Source organism: Pinus tabuliformis, chromosome 3_1 (assembly GCF_031772625.1).
Source record: "Pinus tabuliformis cultivar Carrire ecotype Pingquan chromosome 3_1, CPIR1, whole genome shotgun sequence".
Classification (NCBI taxonomy): Eukaryota; Viridiplantae; Streptophyta; class Pinopsida; order Pinales; family Pinaceae; genus Pinus; species Pinus tabuliformis.
This window is the reverse complement of record NC_142301.1, coordinates 187,124,954-187,150,012: the sequence shown is the minus strand read 5'-3', so window position 1 is coordinate 187,150,012 and position 25,059 is coordinate 187,124,954. Positions and strand designations below refer to the sequence as shown.

General features: G+C 40.4%; 1 protein-coding gene across 1 annotated transcript; it reads left to right on the top strand.

The window, feature by feature from the left end:
* The first annotated feature begins 19,272 nt into the window (after positions 1-19,272).
* LOC149186428 (putative receptor protein kinase ZmPK1) lies at positions 19,273-21,930 on the top strand. The gene has a single exon (XM_089409337.1). The coding sequence runs from the start codon at positions 19,273-19,275 to the stop codon at positions 21,928-21,930; it is 2,658 nt and encodes an 885-aa protein (XP_089265463.1).
* The last annotated feature ends 3,129 nt before the right edge of the window (positions 21,931-25,059 follow it).

The window sequence follows — 25,059 nt, the reverse complement described above, 5'->3', positions numbered from 1 at the left end:
AAAGATGTATATGAAACTTTGAGTCAAGGCAAGAGAGTAGAAGAATTGGACTATCATGTAAAGGACAGACTCTTATATCATTGTGGGAAACTCTGCATTCCACAAACTGAGAGATCAAAGATAATTAGGGAAGCACACACTTCTCTGATATCAGGTCACTTTGGGGTAAGTAAAATAGTTGCACAGCTGCAAAGGTTCTGCTATTGGCCAAGAATGAGTGCTACAGTTTCTATATATGTAAAGGGGTGTGCTATGTGTGCTAAAAGCAAGACCAGTAATAGAAAACTAGGCTTATACACTCTGTTACCAGTTCCTTCTCACCCTTGGGAAAGCATTTCCATGGATTTTGTTGGAGAACTGCCAAAATCTAGGAAGGGTCATGATTATCTATATGTTCTTGTGGATAGCTTCAGCAAAATGTGTATTTTGATGCCCTGTAGTAAACAGATTACAGCTGAACAAACTGAAAAATTATTCTTTGAACATGTATGAGTTCATTTTGGATTACCCACTTCTATTATATCTGATCGAGACACCCGATTTGTGGGAAATTTTTGGTCCAGTTTGTGGGAACTAATGGACACCATATTAAAGAAAAGCACATCTTTTCATCCACAAACAGATGGCCAAACAAAAGTAGTTAACAGGACAGTGATCCAGTTACTGAGAGGATATTGCAGCAAACACCCTAAGCTTTGGGATGAACACTTGTGTTATGTGCAGCATGCTTACAATAGAGCCAAACACTCTTCTACCCAAAGATCTCCTTTTGAGACCTGCTTTCGTTTCATACCAAGGTCTCCCTTGGATTTTGTCTTTGGTAAAGATATCATGGTTGATGGACACAATGATGTGGACAAAGCAACTAGGTTCATTGAAAAAATCCAGGAGATCCACCATGCAGTACAGGAACAACTAGAAAAGAGCCAGCCCAAGTACAAGGCTAGGCATGATAAGCATCGGATGGAGCATAGTTTTCAAGTTCGAGACCAAGTCTAGTTGTACATCAGCAAGGACAAGATGCAAGGTGAAGGCAAGAAGCTAAAACCTATTAGGTATGGACCCTTCAGGATACTTGAGAAGATTGGTGAAAATGCTTTTCGCCTTGATCTGCCAGCTTACATGCACATATACTCAGTCGTGAACGCAGATTGCTTGAGGTTGTTTGAACCTTCAATGGTTGAGGACCCTAAAGAGCAGAGTCAATTACCTTCTGTTCATGACCTGCTACCTGAATATCTTAATGAGTTGTAGGAAGACACACTGCTGGACAGGAAGGTAAGGATGACATGTAGTGGATAGGTGGAATACCTCAGGATTGGGCTTAAAGGTTTGAAGCCGAGCAGTGCGAAGTGGATTGAGATTGGGCACGTGAGACAGCAGTTTCCTCACTTAGTCGATGCTTGAAGAAAAACCAACTTTTGGTGGTCCAAAAGCTTCTTAGTTGGGAGGCCGTGATCCAAATCGGATCCATAAACGACTATCTTAGAACCATGACTGAATCGGGACGAACAAATCCGTGAAGAGTCTAAAACAGAAATCGAAAACACCCTGAACCAGTGGCCATGGCAGCCGGCGTGGAACAACGAGGACCTCAGTCAAAGCGTGCTGACCGAGGCCCATGGAGACTGTGCAGGAGGTCAAAATAGCCCCTGGGAGCCTCGGAATGGGAAAAGGAACTGATTTTCGAAGCACGTTAGTGCTAACACTGGGCAAACAGGGCTGAAATGGTAGAGCTTAAGCACTCAGTCACATTGGGACCAGAGGAACGTGGGTGGAGAAAAGGTAAAGCGCCATCGTACGAAGGTGGGACCCACAACCTGGAAACTGGCGGTTTGATCGGGGCACCCTTGAACGGTAAGTGGTTTTGGAGAAAACAGAGCGATCACACTCAGTGATCGATGCGTGGCAGCAGAGGTGAGAGAAAAAACACGGTGATCGTGCGTTATCGATTGAGCAAGTCAACCGCGCTCGGCGTGCGAATGACGTTGGATCTGGAGGAGCCGAGATCGGACGGCTAAGATTGCGTCTGATAGACAGAGTGAAATTGACAAGAAATTAAACCGTGATTTAAGGGGATTTGGAATCCGTTGACTGCCACAGTGGAGAAAGAAACGAATCAATGAACAGGCTGGTGCTGTTCCAATGGGGACGCGTGGCTACTTCTCAAGCATTCGTACTAACGCCGAACAGGGAATTCCAAGCACACAGGCGGAAGGCGAATCGACACAGGTGGGAGAGGAACCGAACGGGCACGGAGGTCAAGTGGCTAAAGCCATGAACAGGGAAAGTGAACAGGGATTCGGAGAGAGAGAGAACGAAGAGTCGAAGAGACCAAGAGAGACAGTGAACAGTAAACCCTGAGTGGAGGACTAAGCACAGAGAGCAGTAAAGCCAAGCAGAGGAGACAGAGGGCCAAGCTGACCACAGGCAACATCGAGCACTAGAGAGCTTGAAGATTCAAGCCTTCCCATACAAGAATCTGTCCAGATTGAGCATCACAATTGGCTCTTTCCACTGTAGACCGAGGGTCATGGAGCTGGTAGGAAGAACAAGAGTCTATGTACTCCAAGTGGCTTGGGGAATCCAAGAACCACCCTACCAAGCAAAATCTGCTTCAGGAGAACTCATATTGAGTCCCTGTATTGTAATTTCTCTGCTCAAAGACATAATAAAACAAGGCCACCACTGAAGCTGGACCGGAGACGTAGCCCTGGAGAATATGGTGAACTCCTTATTAAAAAGTGTTTGTGTCTTTGTGTTGCTCACTGTATTTCTTTGTTGTCTTTCCATTTATTTTCTGTGTATTGGCAATCTGATCAATCCGTTGTTTCAATAACATAGAACACACACTAGCACATGGGTTTGTAATACCTTTTTGTTTAATAAATCTTCAACTGAGGTCAGTCATAGGGTGATTATCAGATCAATTAAGTATGGGAAGGAGCGACAGGATTGATACAAGGGAGACGGGAGGAAAGCGGAACTACAAGTAGGTCTTCTTATCTTCTCATCTTATCTATTTCTTATAGGAAAAGTCTAAAACACTTTAAACTATTGTTCTGGATACAACTACTTATCTAGGGAAATAGTATTTATCCGTAGATACGAAATTCTCCAAAACAACTCTTCTTTATATTCTTGCACACACTCATCATGAATGATGGCATAGGTTTGCTACTGAACACCAATGTCGTCGATAGCTTAATCCTCGGTCACAATAGGTGAGGAATCTGGAATGGAATAACACAAGACAATGCAATCTGGAGGATCAATAGAATGCGAGGATGGAGGTCGAGGGAACGACTCCACATGACAACCAACAGGCTTGCAAGCCAAATCTGCGCAAATCTGAAGAGCATGTGGGGTGAGAGGATGTGAGAGTCTGGCAGAGGTGTGTGCATGATCTCCCACATCACTCTATAGTGGTGGAGCTGTTTGATGAGGTGAAGGTGGACAATCACTTGTGACACTGATTGTGCCTTCCTGTGATTGTGCAACTCCATCACTGAAGTGTGCTGAGTGGGGTTCATATATGTGAAGAAGATACTCAAATCTTCCATGAAGAAATTCCCAATCAATATCATCTTCTTGAAATCATTATGGAAGATTACAAAAGCGTGTGTGAAACCATTTAATGGATTCACCGGGTGCTTTTTGTAATTCTAGAATTTCTTTGTTGAGTGCTTTATAGTTAAAGTGATTGAAAGCATGGTCTATCTCTGTGACCAGATGAGTGAGAGAATGAATAGATTTTTTAGGTAGCATGGCACACCAGTGCATTAGGTGCCCTCGAAGCGTGTAGATAAAAAGCACACAGCTTATGTATTCTTCAATGAATCCATGTCTTTCACATGAGCCTACAATGTTGACCACATGCCTTACCAAGGATACGTAGCCTCCACCATCAAATGTTTTATGAGACAAGTTATCTGAGAGATTTTTTGGGATGATGAAATTGTTTCTATAAGACATACATTATGGAAGAGCAGCTTGGTAGTGAGTCATGATAGATGTGTAGAGATTCAAAACAGATGTGAGGGCTCAGCTTGTCAGCTGGCCCTCCTTCTAGTGGCAAAACGTTGATGGTGCTAAATCTGCCAACATGGAAGGGGATCTCCCCGGTAAGAAGTCCCAATTAGAACTCAAACAGTTTGGTGTAGGAGTCCCAATAGTGGGTCGTATAGTAATGCCTTGACCGCGATGTCACACAGAGGCAAGTAAGATAACTCTGTCAGTAGCAAGGGTGTGACCACTACAGTGAGTCAAGGAAGGTGTATGAGAGGTTTCTAACATAGGTGGGTTGAGATGAGTGTGCCCCTTACCAACTTGTAAATGTACTCAGCTAGGAAGGGAACACACGAGCGAAGATGCATCACAAGCTGGAAAGAAGGTAAGTCCACTAATCCAAAGTGATGGTTAAACCAACATCACATCTGCAACAATATTCATATAATTGCATACAAAAGTGTTCATACACAACTACGTAAGTCAAACAACATACATTGCTACAACAACCAAAACAGTCCAACTACAATAACAACATATGCATGAAAACATGTTGGATCTTATTATATAAAGAAGCGTAAGTTCCAATCATACAATACATCCATGTAAGCCTGCTAGCCCCAACAGTGGAATGTTATAGCCACATCTGCTTGCTCCTCCAAAGAGATGAAGTAGTTGTAGTGGAGAAGTGAAGGTACCGTACAATATTGTCCAAGATCTTTCCAAGATAGTCTTATAAGAAGCTTGGCTGACCAAAAGCCTTTACAATGAGTTATGAGGTTCTATTTATAGCAAAGGGTTGGGTGACCCTTGACATTCCCCTTTGTGATAGTTCATCTACCCCCATGACTCTTCATCTACTCTATGACTGTTACATCCAACTATTGACACTTGAACTTCCACTTGACATGACGTTACATTACAACACACATGTGCTCATGTGAGACAAAATGGCTTGAGAAAGCCATGCAAGACATCACTGACGCTCACTCCGTTGTGATGATACCAACTCTCTGACATGCTTGTGATGGCAAAGGTGGTGAGTTGATGCCAAGCTTGGTTGTTCGTGATGGTGTGCATGCACCTCATGGTGACATCTTGTTGAAGCGAACTCTTGCCTCCGTTGCAACCAGTGCATTAGTTTGACTCCTTCATCTAACTCGTTTGCTAACATGCACATGGTCTTGTTGGGTGTGGCTGAACCGGAAAAACACTGATGCATAGTGTCCGTGGTGATCCTCAAGTGTGTGTTGGTGGTCATGCTCATCAACTTGCTGAAGTACATGCTCAGCTCCAGTTGGACTTGATTCTTGTCTTTGCCTTGGTGAATATGCTAAATGAGTTGGATCGCATGCATGCCCATAATGACATGCATGCTGATGAATCCCTTACATGTGATCAACAACACTGCTCACCATGCTTGCTTTGTGTTAGCTGCTGGGATGGATCTTTGACTTGTACAGACGTAGTTTCATCCATGAGTGCATGTTGCGCCCACTGCTATTCCTGTTCCTGGTGCAACTCATTCGTCTCTCTGTGCAGCTTCTTGTTCTTCCTTGAGTTGTTGCTTCAGCACATGCAACTCCTTGTTTGTTCCATTCTCTATCTTCGCACGATCCTCATGTTGCACCGTCACCTCATAGCCTGAGTCTCTAAAGTTGCTTTCGTCATGAGTGGATCTGCTTGAGCTTGCAACTTTGTTCTGCCCTTGTGTTGTCAACAACCTTCCTCTTGCATTCGTTGCATTCATTTCATTCGGTATGCTGCCTTCATCTATTGTTCATAATGTTGCTCGTTGAGATGTTGCTGTTGTCATATCTTGATGTCCTTGTCTACAAACAACTTGATATCTTCGTGAGTAGGCATGCTCGTAGACATTTGATCAACTGCATCTCCAGGTTTGCTCTGAACGGTGTCTTCGACTATGCTCTCTTGGATACCATTTTAGCTACACTATTGAGAGACAGATGAACACCTACAATACTTGGAGACATGGAAACACTCATGGCAAGTAATATGTTAGTCAAAAACCAAAATGAACTTGAGAAATGACTTGCAACATACCTGTGTCGCTGATCATGAAGGTTACGTAATTTCATGCAGGAGGATGGGATACTAACTGTGAAGACTACACAAGGCACATTCTGGGTGGCTGGGAGACTGACTGACTACTAGAACTACGCAATGCAAAGTCCCGTCTAGGTGATGACTGCTGGAATTGTGTAATGCGCAATCTCAGCTAGAAATGGCTGCAGGTTTAGTAACTGCATTGCACAATTTTCTAGGTCAACAGTCACTGTCCCTTAGAAATGAGAAAAACAGTCCTGAAGGATAGGGCCTGGGCAGAAATGCACATTTCTTGAGAAGAAGATAGAGCCTTCTCTCTCAGGATTGCGCAATGTTGTCTTGGTGAGGCTCTTGGTGGGGCAGAGTCTGGGCCAAGGCTTCCCGGACTCATCGATGGGCAACTGAAAGTGAATGTGAGTGCAAATGCATGGTGATATTGAATGTAATCATAAGTGAATGATCATGCATGCAAATGGCAAATGACAGATTCAGAAAATGGAACAACATGCATGTGGGTGAGTCAAGTCGCCGAATCAACGACCGTTCGTGAAAAATAGTTTCATGCATGTAATAGCAGTGAGATAACAATGAAAACTGAAATAGTGTTAGGACAAGCTAGTATACATGTAAGCGACAGAAAGCATTCAAATAAATCAAGCAAACAATACTCACACAAGCGAAAACACAAAAGGCAACAGAAATGCAACAAAAGGCATGGAAAGGGGGCTTACCCCAAAACAACTGAGATGAATGTGCCGACTGCTCTGAGATGTGATGTGGGATGACATAGATGCCAGGTTGATGTGAGGAGTGAGCTCTACAGCATTCAGTTGATGAGTTCTGATAACACCAAGGTTGTGACGTGCATGCCACAAATCTAGGGAAAGTGACACTTGGTGGGAGGTTTTTGAAATGTTTCTTGCTTGTAACCTCCAACTTCTAAACATAGATCCCTAAAAGAAGGGATGCCTTTGCATGCTACCTTAGGAGAAGAAGATCATGCATGCAAGTAAGTTTTGCTCGGTCCCAGAGGGAACCAGTCAACTCAGCTGCACATGCAAGAGGATGCTCGACTGCTGGGAGAAAATGCGCATTTCTGGCTGGGAGCTGGGCTAGCTGCCTAGGAGATTTGCACAATTTCTGGGCAGAGTAGCTGAATGCTGCCCAGATTTGCACAAATTCAAATTGTGCAATTTTCTCTGTGAGGGTTGATTGGCAGAATTGAGCAATTTTGGAGCCCATCAGGCTGCCAGACAGGATTGCACAATTTTTGGAGGGAAGGCTGGTTTCCCTCTAGAATTGAAAAATTTCTTGGGGGAGCTTCTCAGCCTACAACTTGACCAAGTTTGGGTGACCAGCCTGTGAGAGGAATGCATTGAGCTATGATCGATAGGCTGCCTTTTTGCAAGAAAAACCCTGAAGCTTGTGAACTTGACGAAGCAAGGCAAGTTGCTGTGAAGGTTGGAAGGGAGGATCCAAAATGGAGCTAAGGAAAATTTTTGGAGGGTGGTTGTAGCCACTACAACATTGGCAACACACTGGTAGAACACGAGCTCTCTAAATGGATCTTGTTCATGAAAATAAAGTCTAACACCTCCGGAAGTATTATTCAATTCTCAACTCCTCTTGGTTTCACACCAGCTTGATTGTAAGATGTAGCATCTGCCAAGATCTTGGTCGATTGACTCACATTCCAAGCCAAGGCAACACAGTTGTTTCAATTGGGGTTGAGGGGTATATTAGTGTATAATTAGTATGGTCGTCAGAGCCTTAGTTTCATCTCTAATGTTACTTCGCTGCCAGCAAGCCTGGACAGTACCCTGGCTAAGTCACATAGGAACACAACCATGGCTCCGCTGCCAGTGAGCCTGGTCAATACCCCGATGGAGATAATTACATCACATCTTTGTGCAGGAATCCTTTCTCTTCTCTATCCTTATTCATTTTTCATTTTTTTCAAACTTTTTTCACTTTTTATTTTTTATTTTTATTTTAATTTCTTTTTTATTTTTTTTCATCTTTGTAACTGTGCATAACACTTATTCATTTCAGAGGCAAAAGAGGGATCCTGACTTATTGAGAGTAGAAGAGGTTGTTCCTGCAGAGAAGTAGTTTATTATATCTCTGACATGCCTGTTAAGGTTCTCCCCCTCGGCTTACTCTACTTGACTGAGCTGACAAGGGTTAACCCAAAAATAACCAACAAGAGAAGGTGACACTAGTTAGCGTGCAAGCGTTGTGTTTTCACCAAGATTCACTTCGAACAGTACGTATTTTCCTTCGACATATCATGGACTAAAAGTAACAAGTTCTTCATACAGAGGCAGGATGACAGATAACCAAGTAGTGATAGTAGCACAAGGCCTCTTGTACTTTACCCAGCTTGCTTCAAGAGTCATACATGGTTTCATATGAAAATATCCTACTAAATGAAACAAGCGAACTAACAAACAACAAAGTGAAGCAAGAGCAGAAGAAAAAGTGAAAGAAAAGAAATTAAGCAAACAAGCAAGAAGACAAATAAACAAATAAAGAAAGTAAGCAAATAAGCATGCAAGCAAACACTACTCCTACTCCTAAGCTAACAGTGCATGGGTCATCTCACGTGAAGTGATACTTCCAATGCAGTCACCAACACATTGGTTGACCCATGTTGGTGAAGGCATGGTTCAAGAAGAAGACAACTGTGTGAACCAACAAACAAGAAAGATGTAATAGTGAAGACAAACACACTCCAAGCTTGCAAGTGACCACATAACAAAGATGAGTGGAAGTGCATGACATGCATTCTGTGGTGCTTCCATGATGTTATGCTACACTACATGTAGATGTTAAGTGTATGCATTCTCTTGACTGTGACATGCAAGCAAACATGAGAAACATAGACCACTTTTGTTGTGCATGTGTGCTTGCTGTGTAAGATTTCTCCAATGCATGAGTGATGGGATCGTGTAATTCGAGTGGAGGAAGAGAAATCTGGGTGTTTGGTTGATCTTCAATGCAAAGTAGAGAGTGATGAGGAGCCTTGAGTGTTTCAACAATTTCTTGTTTGGAAGTGAAACCAACCTCAGGATTGCGAGGGCCTGACATAACCATCAGCTTGGGCTGAAGTACCTCGATAGTCTAGGGGGTTTCGACGTCATTGATAGATAGATCATCGTAGACTAGTGACTTGGATAGATTAACAATAGTTGAATCAACATCGTGATCGGATGAGGAAGTGAATAGTTCATGACAACCAAGATTAGAAAATTCGGGATGTTGGTCGACATCCTCATGATTTGATGAACCGGGCAGACGGGTAGATGGGAAGCAAAGATGTTCACCCTTTGTGTTTTCAAGAAAGATAAATGACAGATTGAACAGATTTTCTGAGGAAGATATGTCCTCTTCACACTGTAATGACAAACTGACATCTGAGGTGTCCTATGAATGATCGGAAGTAGAAGCATGTGGAAATGAGTTTTCATTGCAGAAATTAGCAGTGGAAAAATCACAAGGGATGTGAGGATGAAGCGGATGAGGCGTGGTTGGAAGTGAGTCATACTTCACCATAGGCTCTTGTTACAGATCCATTTGGGCACATCAATCCCAACATTCTTATCAATGTTTTAGGGCTCATCAAATGCTAATTTAGTTGCTTCATGCCCTAAACAAGTCACCCCTTTGAATGCCTCCTTCCCAGACATTTTCATGAGTTGAAGACATCTAGCAATAGCCTCTAGAGGGACCAGTGCAAGGAAACCCTTGTAAAGGTGTGTTGCAGAGCAGTTGAGTCTACTACCAGGGTGCTCTGCAGAGCACTTAGGTTTCCTTTCACCTATGCTGGGCAAGAATGAGCAAAATTCACATAGGGTTTGGGGAATATTCTTATCTTTTGGAGTCATCTAGAAGGTTCCCTCACTTATCAACTCCTATGAGCTCAAAAATTGATGAGGAATGAGTTAAGGTGCATCCTATCCTCTCATCCCTTCCTCCATGGAACTAATTCTAAGTATGGAAGGCCATTTAATGCCACCATTTATGACAAAACCTCCTTCATCTTCCTATAAATTGACCACTCATCTATGTGATTAGGGATGGATTATGTTGAATTGTAAGGAGATAATACTGCTATGAGATTTGGCTTTGAAGCATGTATTGTAATGCTACAAGTTTGTCATGCTTTTTATGTGATGTTGATGGGATCCAAGTTCGAGCAATGGCTTTGAATCAGACACCAATGGTTGTAATTCCTTCTTCTATCTAATAAAGTGTTTGAACCTTTTTCCCATATGTTTTTATTATTTCATAATGCTTATATGTGTGAATTGTATCTGATTCCTTTCACGTATATTTATTAGATCGTGTACTTTGATCGGTTCTTTGTTTTCTATTGTGTTTACAGGGTACTTCTCAAGTGTATTAAGTATGGGGAGGAGTGACAAGATCAATACAAGGGAGACGAGAGGAAAGTAGAACTACAAGTAGGACTTCTTATCTTCTCATCTTATATATTGCTTATAAGAAAAGTCTAAAACAATTTAAACTGTTGTTCTAGATACAACTACTTATCTAGGGAATTAGTATTTATCCGTAGATACCAAATTCTCCAAAACAAATCTTCTTTATATTCTCGCACACACTCATCATGAATGATGTCATACATTGGCTGCATCACACCAACTTTGTCGATAGTTTGATCCTCAGTCACAACAGGTGAGGAGTCTAGAATGGAAGAACACAAGACTGTGCAATCCAGAGGATCAACAGAATGCAAGGATGGAGGTCGAGGGAATGAGTCCACGTGACAACCAACAGGCTTGCAAGCCAAATCTGTGCAAATCTCAAGAGTAGGTGGGGTGGGAGTATGTGACAGTTCGACAGAGGTGTGTGCATGATCTCCCACATCACTCCGCGGTGGTGGAGCTGTTTGATGAGGTGAAGGTGGACAGTCACTTGTGACAGCGACTATGCCTGCCTGTGATTGTGCATCTCCATCACTGAAGTATTCTGAGCGGGGTTCGGATATGTGAAGAAATACTCAATTCTTCCATGAAGAAATTCCCAATCAATATCATCTTCAGGAAACTGGTATGCAAGATTACAAAAGCGTGTGTGAAACTATTCAATGGATTCACCAGGTGCTTTTTGTAATTCTATAATTTCTTTGTTGAGTGCTTTATAGTTAAAGTGATTGAAAGCACGGTCTATGTTTGTGACCAAATGAGCAAGAGAATGAATAGATTTTTTAGGCAGCGTGGCACACCAGTGCATTGGGTGCCCTCGAAGCATGTAGATAAACAACGCACACCTCATGTATTCTTCAAAGAATCCATGTCTTTCGTATGAGCCTACAATGCTGACCACATGCCTTACCAAGGATACGTAGCCTCCACCATCAAATGTTTTATGAGACAAGTTATCCGAGAGATTTTTTGGGATGATGAAATTATTTCCATAAAAAATACATTACGGAAGAGTAGCTCGACAGTGAGTCATGTTAGATGTGTAGAGATTCAAAACAGATGTGAGGACTCAACTTGTCATCTGGCCCTCCTTCTGGTGCCAAAATGTTGACGGTGCTAAATCCGCCAACATGTAAGGGGATATCCCTGGTAAGAAGTCCCAATTAGACCTCAAACCATTTGGTGTAGGAGTCCCAATAGTGGGTCGTATAGTAATGCCTTGACCGTGATGTCACACAGAGGCAAGTAAGATAACTTTGTCAGTAGCAAGGGTGTGACCGCTGCAGTGAGTCAAGGAAGGTGTATGAGAGGTTTCTAACACAGTTGGGTTGAGATGAGTGTGCCCCTTGGCAACCTGTAAGTGTACTTAGCTGGGAAGGGAACACACGAACAAAGATGCATCACACGCTAGAAAGAAGGTTAGTCCAACAATCCAAAGTGATAGTTAAACCAACAGCACATTTGCAACAATATTCATATAATTGCATACAAAAGTGTTCATACACAACTACGTAAGTCAAACAACATACATTGCTACAAAAACTGGAACAGTCCAACTACAATAACAACATATGCATGAAAACATGCTAGCTCTTATTATATAAAGAAGTGTAAGTTCCAATCATACACATCCATGTAAACCTGCTAGCCCCAATAATGAAACGTTACAGCCACATCCACCTGCTCCTCCAAAGAGATGAACTAGCTCCATGTAGTGGAGAAGCCAAGGTACATTACAATACTGTCCAAGCTCTTTGTAAGATAGTCTTATCAGAAGCTTGGCTGACCAAAAGCCTTTACAATGAGTTATGAGGTTCTATTTATAGCAAAGGGTGGGGTGACCCTTGACATTCCCCTTTGTGACAGTTCATCTAACCTCATGACTCTTCATCTACTCTATCACTGTTACATCCAACTATTGACACTTGAACTTCCACTTGACATAACATTACATTACAATGCACATGTGCTCATGTGAGACAAAATGGCTTGAGCAAGCCATGCAAGACATCACTGACACTCGGTCCATTATGATGATACCAACTCTCTGACATGCTTGTGATGGTGAAGGTGGTGAGCTGATGCCAAGCTTGGTCGTCCGTGATCGTGTGCATGCACCCCATGGTGACATCTTGTTGAAGCAAACTCTTGCCTCTGTTGCAACTGGTGCATTGGTTCGACTCCTTCATCCAACTCATCTGCTAACGTGCACATGGTCTTCTTGGGTGCGGCTGAACCAAAAACACAATGATGCATAATGTCTGTGCTAATATTCAAGTATGTGTTGGTGGTCATGCGCATCGACTCGCTGAAGTACATGCTCAGCTCTAGTTGGACTTGATTCTTGTCTTCACCTTGGTGAGTGTGCTAAATGGGTTGGATCGCATACGTGCCCACAATGACATGCATGTTGATGAATCCCTTGCATGCGATCAACAACACTGCTCACCATGCCTGCTCTGTGCCAGCTATTGGGATGGATCTTTGACTTGTACGGACGCAGTTTCATCTGTGAGTGCATGTTGTGCCCACTGCTATTCCTGTTCCTAGTGCAACTCATTCGTCTCTCTGTGCAGCTTCTTATTCTTCCAAGTTGCTGCTTCAACACATGCAACTCCTTCTTTGTTCCATTCTCCGTCTTCCCACAATCTTCATGTTGCGCCATCACCTCATAGCCTGCGTCTCCAAAGTTGCTTTCATCGTTAGTGGATCAGGTTGAGATTGCAACTTTGTTTTGCCTCTGTGTTTTCAACAACCTTCCTCTTGCATTCATTGCATTCGTTGCATTCATTTCATTCCATATGTTGCCTTCATCTGTTGTTTATGATGCTACTCGCTGAGATGCCGCTGCTGTCATATCTTGATGTCCTTGTCTATGAACAACTTGATATCTTCGTGAGTAGGCAAGGTCATAGACATTTGATCAACTGCATCTCCAGGTTTGCTCTGAATGGTGTCTTCGACTCTGCTCTCTTGGAAACCATTGTACCTACACTACTGAGAGGCAGATGAACACCTGCAATACTTGGAGACATGGCAACACTCATGGCAAGCAATATGTCAGTCGAAAACCAAAATGAACTTGAGAAATGACTTGCAAAATACGTGTGTGGCCGATCATGAAGGTTGCGCCCAATGTTTTACAACTCGAACTCCGACTCCGACTCGGCCGAGGATCGACTCCGACTCCGACTCCGAAACGGCAATGACTCGGCCGGCTCGATTTCAATGACTCGGTCGTTGTAAAAAATACATTAAATATTTATTTTTTTATTAAAAAACATAATTTTAAATATTTTAAACATAATTTTAAAGATTTTCATTCATGTTTCCAAAGTTCAAACACACAGCATTATAATATAGATGGAAGACAACATATGATCAAAGTAGGCTCATGAACCAATCCACTATATCAAAATGGTACCCAATGGCAATACATTATTACATAGTCAACTGTAATAAGACAGTCCATCAAATCTATATAGCTGTATTGAATAGACAAAGGAGTTGATTATGGGATAACTTATTTGAAATGATGCTTACAAACTGAGGTTAATTAGTACATGATCAAGGATCTAACACTATGAATAGTACTTTTCTTGTTTCTGTTGCTCAATACATATTCAGTAATTATTTTAAACCGCTACTCACATTTTTATACAATTCAATAATTCAAATAAACAATGTGCATATCACCAATGTCCAGGTTTATCGATTCACATGCATATTATTTTCTCACAATTTATGGTCCATGTTATTGTGGCCAACAATGTTGTTTACAACATTGTCTGAGCTTCTCCCTCTGGCAGATTTCAGGTTCTAATAGTCTTTAAAAATCAGAAGTCGTAATTAAAAGATCCAACATTTTTAATCTGAAAGTGGAAAACACTATTACAAGGAGAATTTTAATTCTTACAAGCATGTTTGCATCCCAAAATGTTATTAAGACAATTAACCCTATTCAGCAATTGTGTGAATATACTACAGACTCAATCACAAGAAGAAAAAAAGGAAGTGGCAGTACCAGATACTCATTCCACACTGATATCTCATCAGAACTGGAAGAGGTGGTTGGATCAGTCAGATGGGATATCTGCATGGTGTCTTGTTTGTGAGGAAATGCTCTTGACTCCTGAGGTACTTGAAAAGCACTTGGAGAATCATCATGGCTTCCAAAGTATGTCTATGAAAAGGAAACATCATTGTCTAGATTCTGCACTTGAAGCAGGAGAAAAGTGTAACTGTTTTGAATGTGAAGTTTGTTCTGTCGTTTTCAAGAATGCATTTTCTCTGATAGTCCACAAAGCCCTTCGGCAGCATCATATTCAACAAGCCCTTATGTCAAATGATGGCATCTTATGTCGTTGTTTCGATTGTGGAATGCGAGGAAGTAGAGCCTCAGAGAACTCAGAAAACTAAGTTGCCAAAAATTGACTGTGCAAGTAGTGATCTGGAGGAGAATATGGCCAGTGTCAAAAATCATTGTAGTAAGGGGTGCATTTCAGAGGCCAACAAAGAAACTTCTGTCAAGAGTCCCAACAGTGGTGAATGGCAGAGTCATAAATCAAGGAAGCTAAACAATGACTCGGACCCGGCCGGGTTGACCGAGTCACGACTCGGCCGAGTCATGTGTGACTCGGTCAACCGGACCGGTTACTTGGCCGAGTCAGTCCTCCAGCTAATGAAACGGTTCGACTCGGCCGTTTCGGTTTCGAAACGGCCGGTTTGTAAAACACTGGTTGCGCCAGACAAGAGGATGGGATACTGACTGCCAAGACTGCACAAGGCACATTCTAGGTAGTTGGGAGAGTGACTAACTACTAGAACTATGCAATGCATAGTCCCATATGGCTGATGACTTCTAGAATTTCACAATGCGCAATCTCAGTTGGCAATGGTTGCAGGCTCAGTGTGCATTGGGCAATTTTCTGGGCTAGCAGTCACTGTCCCTTAGAAATGCGCAAAACAGTCCTGGAGGATAGGGCTTGTAGAAATGCACATTTCTTGAGAGGAAGATAGAGCCTTCCCTCTCAAGATTGTGCAATGTTGTCTTGGTGAGGCTCTTGGTGCGACAGAATCTGGGCCAGGGCTGCCCAGACTCACAGACGAGAAACTGAAAGTGAATGAGTGTGAATGCATGGTGATACTAAGTGTAATTATAAGTGCATGATCATGCATGAAAATGGAAAATGACAAATTCAGAAAATGGAACAACATGCATGTGGGTGAGGCGAGTCGCTGAATCGGTGACCATTCATGAAAAACAGTTTCATGCATGTGACAGCAATGAGATAGCAACGAAAACTGAAACAATGCTAGGACAAGCTAGTATACATGTAAACGACAACAAGAATTCAAAGAAATCAAGCAAACAATACTCATACAAGCGAAAACAAAAAAAGCGACAGAAATGCAACACAAGGCATGGAAAGCAGGCTTACCCCAAAACAACTGAGCTGGATATGCCGAATGCTCCTAAATGTGATATGGGATGATAGAGCTACGAAATTGATGTGAGGAGTGAGTTGTGCAGCATCCGGTTGATGAGTTTTGATAACACCAAGGTTGTGACGCGCATGCCACAAATCTAGGGAAAGCAACACTTGGTGGGAGTTTTCTGAAATGATCCTTGCATGTAACCTCCAATTGCTAAATATAGATCCATGAAACAAGGGATGCCTTTGCATGTTTCCTTGGGAGAAGCAGCTCATGCGTGCAAGTCAGTTTTGTTAAGTTTCGGAGGGAACCGGTCAACTCAGCTGCACATGCAAGAGGCTTCTTGGCTACTGGGAGAAAATGCACATTTCTGGCTGGGAGCTGGGCTGGCTACCTAGGAGATTTGCACAATTTCTGGGCAGAGCAGCTGAATGCTGCCCAGATTTGCCCAAGTTCTGGGTTGAGCATCCCTGTTGGGGAAAATTACGCAATTTTCTCTGTGAGGGTTGACTAGCAGAATTGCGCAATTCTGGAGCCCAGCAGGCTGCCAAACAGGATTGCGCAATTTTTGGAGGGAAGGCTGGTTTCCTTCTAGAATTGTGCAATTTATTGGGGGAATTGCTCAACGTGCAGCTGGACCAAGTGTGGGTGATCAACCTGTGACGGGAATGCATCGAGCTGTGATCGACAGGCTACCTTTGTGCAAGCAAAACCCTAAAGCTTGTGAACTTGATGAAGCAAGGCAAGTTGCTGTGAAGGTTGGAAGGGAGGCGCCAAAACGAAGCTAAGGAAACATTTTGGAGGGTGGTTGTAGATGCTACAACATGTTCATACTTCTTGCAATAATGACATTAAACTTGAGATTTATCATACCTTTGACCTTGTGTTTGATTTTGGTTTGGACCTTGAATTGTATTTTGATTGTTTCCCCTTCCACTTGAGCTTCCAGGGTTGTCTCTTCCACCTCTATGTTGGCTTCTCCCTCTTTCTCTAGCATTTGATATTCCTCTGCCTCCTTGACCAATTGAAACTTGTGTCGTGAAGGCATGCTCCAATGAGGGGTTTGTTTCTCTATTGAATCTATGTTCATGACAAATAAATGATGCTTGAAGCTCATCTACTTAAAACTGTGATAGATCGTTTGTCTCTTCTATGGTCACAACAATAGAGTCAAATCTTACTGGCATACTTAAAATTTTCTCAACTATTCTCCTTTCCTCAAGTGTCTCACCATGAGACCTGATTTGAATAACCAATCCAATTATTTGTGTAAAAAATGAGTCTATATTCTCAAACTCTTTCATAAAAATTGTCACAAAATATGTCCTTAGGATTTATAGCTTTCTTGTCTTTACCTTTTGCATTCCTTGGTAGGATGTCTAGAGGATATCCCATGCTTGTTTGGACTTTGTTGCTGCTACAATCCTTGGGAAAATACTTTCATAAATTTCTTGAAAAATGTAGAAGAGGGCTTTTGAATCCTTCTTGTTGTTGTCCCTCAACAAATCCTTTTTTGCTTGTGTCAAAGCATTGTATGTTATTGCATCTGCTTGTTCTCAGAATGCATTCTCCACCAAATGTCGAAGAAAACAAAGTCTTCATTGTTATAGCCCAATAATCATAATTTTTTCCATTAAATTGAGGTATTTGAAGATTAGTCAAACTTCTTCTTGATGGTGTCATTTATGAAGAAAAAAAATAAAAAATTCTCCTTAAAAAAATATGCCTTCAAAACAACCATTAACACTTGTTATTTCCTTGTGATAAAAATCTACTTTGTTACCTTGTGTTGAACCTTCTCTATAAATTCCTTGAACCTGCATTGATACTATGTGAAAGATGAGGCAGGATGGTCTATTTAGGACAAGAGTTGCGGAGGTTAATTCACACAATTGACATAATTTTCTGAACTTGAAAATGTTGTGAAGTACAAATATCAATTGCAGAATAAACATCTCGACCATACATTTTACCAACTCTGGATAAAATTCTTAGTTCTTAATTATCTAATTCTAGACCATTCATTTTACAAACTCTCCATGAAATGCTTCTTAGTTCTTAATTATCTTACTTGTTGTGGAATAGGAAACTTATACTAGAATTTCATGTCCCATACTTCAGTTATGGTTGTTGTTAGTTAAATAATTGCTGTGATTGGGATTATTAACCCCAAATATTAACATGATTCAGCCAAAAATTCCAAAATGTAACATTTTTTTTCAATATAAAATCATTTATTTAAAATCAAAATAAAAAATTAAACAAAATGGTGATCTGACCATATTCCAGTTATGGTTGTTGTTAGTTAAATAAATATCGTGGTTGAGATTATTTAACCCAAAATATTCACATGATTACACCAAAAACTCCAAAATGTAACATATTTTTTTAATATAAAATCATTATATTTCAAATCAAAATAAAAAATTTACTGGCGAGACATAACTGCCAAATAAACTCCAAAAAAACACACAAACCCATTACGGACTCATACAACATTCTTCAGATTTAAAGATGCTACATTTATGGTTCAGTGGGAGATTATGAGAAATGTAGTAAAATGTATTAACATTCTTCTGACTTAAGATGCTACATTTATGATTCAGTGGGAGATTATGAGAAATGTAGTAAAATGTATATTTTAAAAGAGAAAAATAAATTCATTTATACCTTTTAAAAGACAAAAAGAAAATGATAATATTACCCAAAATTGTATTGCGAATTTGGACCATTTCATCTATGATGCTATTCAAAGATGTGTTGAGACACTGCGGGATGGTAGTTCAAAGATGTCACGAGACACAAGACACACAGTCTAGTCAATGCGTGAATGGTACAGACATCTGTGAGAAATTCTTCTAGAATCCACCAGACTCTTATGACTGAGCTTCCTGGTCGTCGCCGGTGATCAGTGCCGCACTGCCGTGAATAAAAGGCTGTTTCTCCTCGTCAATCCCGTGAATGAATTACTATGGGTCGTCATGCGCATGACAGCCTAGACCGAATTTTGCCCCGCTGGTTACTCAAAGATGCCGTGGCCCGTGTGTCTAGCTTCACAATTTTTGTTTCGTTCAGCTGGTTGTTGTGTGTTTGGTATTCGGACAGCATACAAATGTCCTGCTCTGAATAGTTTTAAAGACGCGACGTAACAACGATTTGGGTGCAGTTGTCCAAAGACTCGAACTTTTTGTCTCTGGTTCGGGACCTTTCTCTACAGCTTGACACGCAACACAACTACTCTGTTGCACCTGGTATCGACTGCCAGGCTTCACCAGAGAGGACCACCGAATTTGATTAAATATCCCTGGTGGCAATGAAAGCAGAGGTGGGATTCCACTGGCGCCTCTTTTCAACTCAGCTAATATGTTTTTTGGTTCCATTCTTCACTTACACGCTGCATGTTTCTGGAATTCTAAATTCCCAAAATCATTGCAGCACTAAAATAGATAGGCTGAGCCCCGGTTCTTCCCTCACTTCCCAGCAGAGCACAACTTGTTTGGTTTCTCCTAATGAAACTTTTTCTGCTGGATTTTATAGAGTGGGGGACAATGCTTATGTTTTTGCCATATGGTATACGCGGACACCCGACCGAACAGTCGCTTGGGTGGCAAACGGTGAGCAACCAGTCAATGGAAGAGAATCCCGTCTTCATCTCAGAAAAGATGGAAAGCTCCTCCTGCGTGATGCAGATGGAAGCGTTGTGTGGAGCACCAACACCAGCAATTCCAATGTAAAGGAGGCTGTGCTTCTAGAAACTGGAAATCTGGTACTACGCAAATCTTCAGGTGATGATCATCAGTTTCTGTGGGAAAGCTTTCAGTCTCCAACTGATACTCTTCTTCCAGACCAGCCCCTCACACACAATGCGCAGTTAATCTCCAGACTGGGAAGAGGTACCTTTAAAGAAGGTTACTATCGTCTCTACTTTGATAGCGACAACGTTCTTCGACTTATTTACCAGCGATCAGACATAATGGGCAACTACTGGCCTACTCCTAACGAGCCTAACTTTGAAAATGGGAGACGCACATATAATAGCAGCCGCCTATCGGTGTTGGACAGCTTCGGTAGTTTCCTGTCAAGCGATGGGTTTAGCTTTGAGGCATCAGATTATGGTGTAGGCCCCAAGAGAAGATTAACTTTGGACTCTGATGGAAACCTCAGGCTATACAGCTTGGTGGAAGAAACAGGTACATGGAACATTAAGTGGATAGCGATTCCCGATCAATGTTCCATCCATGGCCTCTGTGGAATCTACGGTCTCTGTATATACACTCCGACGCCGAACTGTACCTGTCCCCCTGGTTTCCACATGAGAGATTCAACGGATTGGTTCCAAGGTTGCCGACGCAATAAAGAACTCACTGGCCATAGTTCATCAGATATAAAGCTTATTTCTCTTCCACATACAGATTATTATGGCTACGATATAAGGAATGAGGATGAGATGACGTTTGAAGAGTGTAAACGTTCGTGCATGAATGACATCGAATGTGAAGGCTTTGCCTACAGAATGCTTGGTAACGGAGTTTGTTATCCGAAGTATTTACTTGTCAGTGGACTTCGAGCTCCTAATGTTTGGAACCACATGTATATTAAAGTTTCCAGCAATGATTCTTCTGTTTCTAATTCTACTAGTGTGTTTCAGAATTTGCCATTAAACTGTTCGGCTTTGAGTCCTATTGTGTCTGAGACGAGCCAATACAGGAAGCACAAGACAAGAAGCGTTGTCAAATATACGCTAGGGTTTGTGATTGCCTTCGGTGTCGCAGAGCTGGTTTGCGCAATATTAGGATGGCGGTATATGCTCACAGCATTTAGATATCCTGGCTTAGACACTCAAAGTTACTCTGTGATTCCCGGGGGATTCAAGAAGTTCAGCTTTTCAGAGTTGAAGAAGGCGACTGATAACTTCAAAATAAAACTGGGGGAAGGAGGGTTTGGGACTGTGTACAAAGGCGTGCTTCCCGATGGTGAGGTGGTAGCGGTGAAGCAACTGGAGGGAGTATCACAAGGTGACGATCAGTTCTGGGCAGAAGTGAGTATGATTGGGAGAGTCCATCACATGAATCTAGTTCGTATGTTCGGCTTCTGTGCGGAAGGAAAACATAGGTTGCTCGTTTACGAGTATGTTGAAAATGGGTCTCTGGACAAGTATCTGTTCACAGAAAGCCCAGACTCTGGCATTGGCAATGACAAGGACAGAATTTTGGGTTGGAAAGAAAGATTTGGGATTGCAGTGGGCACAGCCAAGGCGTTAGGTTACCTTCACGAAGAATGCCTGGAATGGATTCTGCACTGTGACATCAAGCCTCAAAACATACTTCTAGACATGAATTTTTGCCCCAAGATTTCTGACTTTGGGTTAGCAAAACTGGTAGATAGAGACCACTCGTTCTCCTTTTCCAAAATCAGAGGCACGCGGGGTTACTTAGCTCCAGAGTGGGCGATGAATCTGCCAATCACGGCCAAGGTTGATGTTTATAGCTTTGGGATTGTTTTGTTGGAGATAGTGACCGGAAGAAGCTCGTTATCCAGTTCAACAGTCCAAAATGGTGGACAGTTGGTGCAGTGGGTGTCTGCAGTGATGAGGGAAGGGAGAGAGATTGAAGAAGTGGTGGATCCCAAGTTGCATGGAGATTTTAATTCGGAAGAGGTGGAGAGAGTCCTTAAAACAGCAATGCTCTGCGTTGAGGAAGAAAAGGATGTGAGACCTTCCATGAGTCAGGCCGTCGAAATGCTTTCTCAACGGAATTTATTTACTCCAATAACTGATTCCATATTGCCTAATGACTCAGTCCATTCATTTCGAAGTTTCTATTCCATTCCTTATGCAGCAGAGGGTAAACCTTCTTGCTCTCTTATCGCAGGAGAGGGTGAACCTTCTTCCTCTCTTAAGTATAAAACAGAGAAGCGACAAGGAGAGATAGCGAAAGACAAATGGCAATGCAAATCTGAAAAGAGAAACTGAAAGCCACACTGCAATGCTTTCCATTCAATTCTATCCGTAGGAATATATTATATTATGAAGCGCAGAGTTCAGAAGCCTCTGCTATCTAGACCATTTATGTGGAAATTATCTTTGGCTACAACACAGTGCCTACCTGCTTCAGTTCCATTTATTTATGCATTCTAGACTTTCCCATTCTACACAATCTAATAAACATCATCAATTTAAGTATTAGCACCTCCTCATTAAGACACTTTTATAAGAGGTATATCTCTTTAAGCTTTAATATGTTTCTAAACTTTATAATACTATAACATGACATTGATTTGACATTGATTTCATGTATTTGTTGAAGAACATAGTGATGATGGGTTTAAGTTATTTGTTTTTTCATGAAACCTTTTTTTTTCAATCATACTGCAATTTGACAGTTATGACAAATAGTTGTCATAGTAAATATTTGTAGCTGTTCAAAGGGGATGATTCAATTCAATAAGGATACTTTTTAGTTATATTCCTTTTTTCATAAGAACTAAATTTATTTTTGTCAATAATACCTTGATTTGATTGTCATAACAAATATTTGTAGCTTACGATAAGGATGATTCAATTCAACGAAATACTTCTAAGTTTCTTATTTTGTCAGTATCGCACTTTTATACTTGACTTTTGTTGAAGAAAAAGAAATTGTAAGTTGCTTCCTAAGTTTTTATAAAATTGTTTTGAAATCAATGTGAAAGATATATTGGGAAGCTTTTCCTTTAGGATGAACTTCTTTCTGTCCAAATTGTATGTACCCAAGGAATTGAATATCACCACATTGATACTAAGTCCAACTTGATACATTCTTTTGATGTGTCTAAGAATTTTTTGTCTTCTGATGTATAATATGAGGATCAAAGTGAAACTAAAACACATTCCAAGTACATATTTAATATCTAATCTAGTGGAACTTACATAGGGAAGACTTCCAATAAAATTATTTATATATTGTGACATCAATTTTTCAAAAATAGAGTTACTTCTCAAATTGATCCTTATTTCAATTAGAGAGGGAGTGGATTTACAACTTTTCATCTTAAACTTCTTCAATATAAATGTATACTCGGGATGTGATAGAAAACATATATCCTATCAAACCTAAATGAGAAGAAAATAAAATAATGCAACCACTGTGAATCTATGAGATCAAAGGCCTTTTTTTAATTTTCTTTGAATTCATAAACATGGCTTACACTAGCATGATTGATTCATCTACATATAACATAATAATCAAATATCACCATAATTAATTCATCTACATAAAACATAATAATTAAATATCGCCATTGCAATTTTGACGCAAATATCAAAATCATAAGGACTTCTCTTGAGTCCTTTGTTCAACAAATGGTGATTAATTTTGGAGTACCAAGTTCTTTTGAGCTTGCTTCCATACATATAATAACCTTTTTAATTTAAAAGAAATACGTTCATGAATATCAAAATCGTAACGACTTCCTTTGAGTCCTTCGTTCAAGTTTGGAGTACCCAGTTCTTTTGAGCTTGCTTCAATACATATAATAACTTTTCTAATTTAAAAGAAATAGGTTCATGGCCAACTTTCCTAAAATTAGGGGTTGTTGCATATAGATTTCTTTATGTAAATTACAAGTATAAAATTACTTTTTACTTTGATATGATGAATTCTCCAACCAAATTATGTATTTAGAGAAACTACAATGTGAATCAACATTTTGGCAATATAAGCCTATGATGTGAATTGTCATTTTAGAAATATAAGTAAACATTTGAGTATCATCAATAACTTATTTTTGTGAGCATTAATTCACAAGTAATCTAGCCTTATGCTTCTTAATAGATGTGACTTTGTCATATATGCCCCTTTGTAGCCAATGGTGTTCCTACTTTGCGGAAGACAAGTAAACTTTGAAGTTTGACTCCTGAATGAAGAATCATATATTTTTCATTGCAACATCCCATTTAGGTTTTCCTTGAGATTCTTCAAAACTTTATGAGTGATCAACATGAGTCGTTCTAATCATAAGAGCACACAGCATAGTTAGCATAATGATGCCTTGGACCTTCTTGATAGAGATCTTAAAGAATCATTGTTATTCTAGCAAAGAATATCGTTTTCATCTTGCAGACCTATACGAAAATTTTCTCCTCCACAAGGTTCAAAACTTTCTTCATTAATCATGTCATCCTAATTTTCTTCATTAGTTAGGTGATCATGAATGATACTAGGAATTGATGAAGATGTAGGAGTAGAGGAAGAAGATTTCAAAATGTATTGCAACTTTCATCAAACATCACATCTCTCCTCATAAGTATTTCATTTGTTTCAAGATCATGTTGTTGATTTTTTCAAATTGGATACTAAGAGAGAACATGGAAAGCAACCTTATCGATATTTCAAGGGGAAACTGGGGATAGTAGCCTCAATTTTGTTAATATCCAAATTTTATAAACTTATGTAGTTAGGTTGGCTTGTAAAGTTACCTAACAAAGTCATTTCCCTTAAGGGTACTAGTCCTCCATTTAAAATGACTGATTGAGTCGAGATGCACTCTACAACCATATATGGGGGAGATGTCTAGGTGTTAGGCATAATGTAACAAAGATTATATGTCAACATTTTTTAATGACAACTCTATTATAACTAACTAAAAAAACCACAGACCTTATTGCTTTATATCAGATCATAAGAGTCTTTATATCACATTTTTTCCAACTGTATATTTTCAGAGTAGAAATCAATAAATTTTAATTTGGACACTGAATGCCCTGGAATCTTAGGATGAGCCAACATAATATTTTCAGTAATTTTGTTTTTTCCTTTTTAAGTAAATGTGATAAGATATGTCATTTTGAGTCGAATAACTTAATAAATCATAAAAATTGTGATATAATGACTCTTATGATATAGATAATAAATATGTACTATAAGCATCTTTATATCACAATTTTTTTAATCCTAGATTTATAGTTCATATTGCATGAATATGAATCAAATAAGTCTATAGGACAGTACTATAAAATATTATGTGTGGAATATACAAAAATATGTATGATTTTAGTGTATTAAAAGTCATGATTTGCATTTTAATTGTGCTAGTTATCATTTATTTGCTCTAATTCATGGCA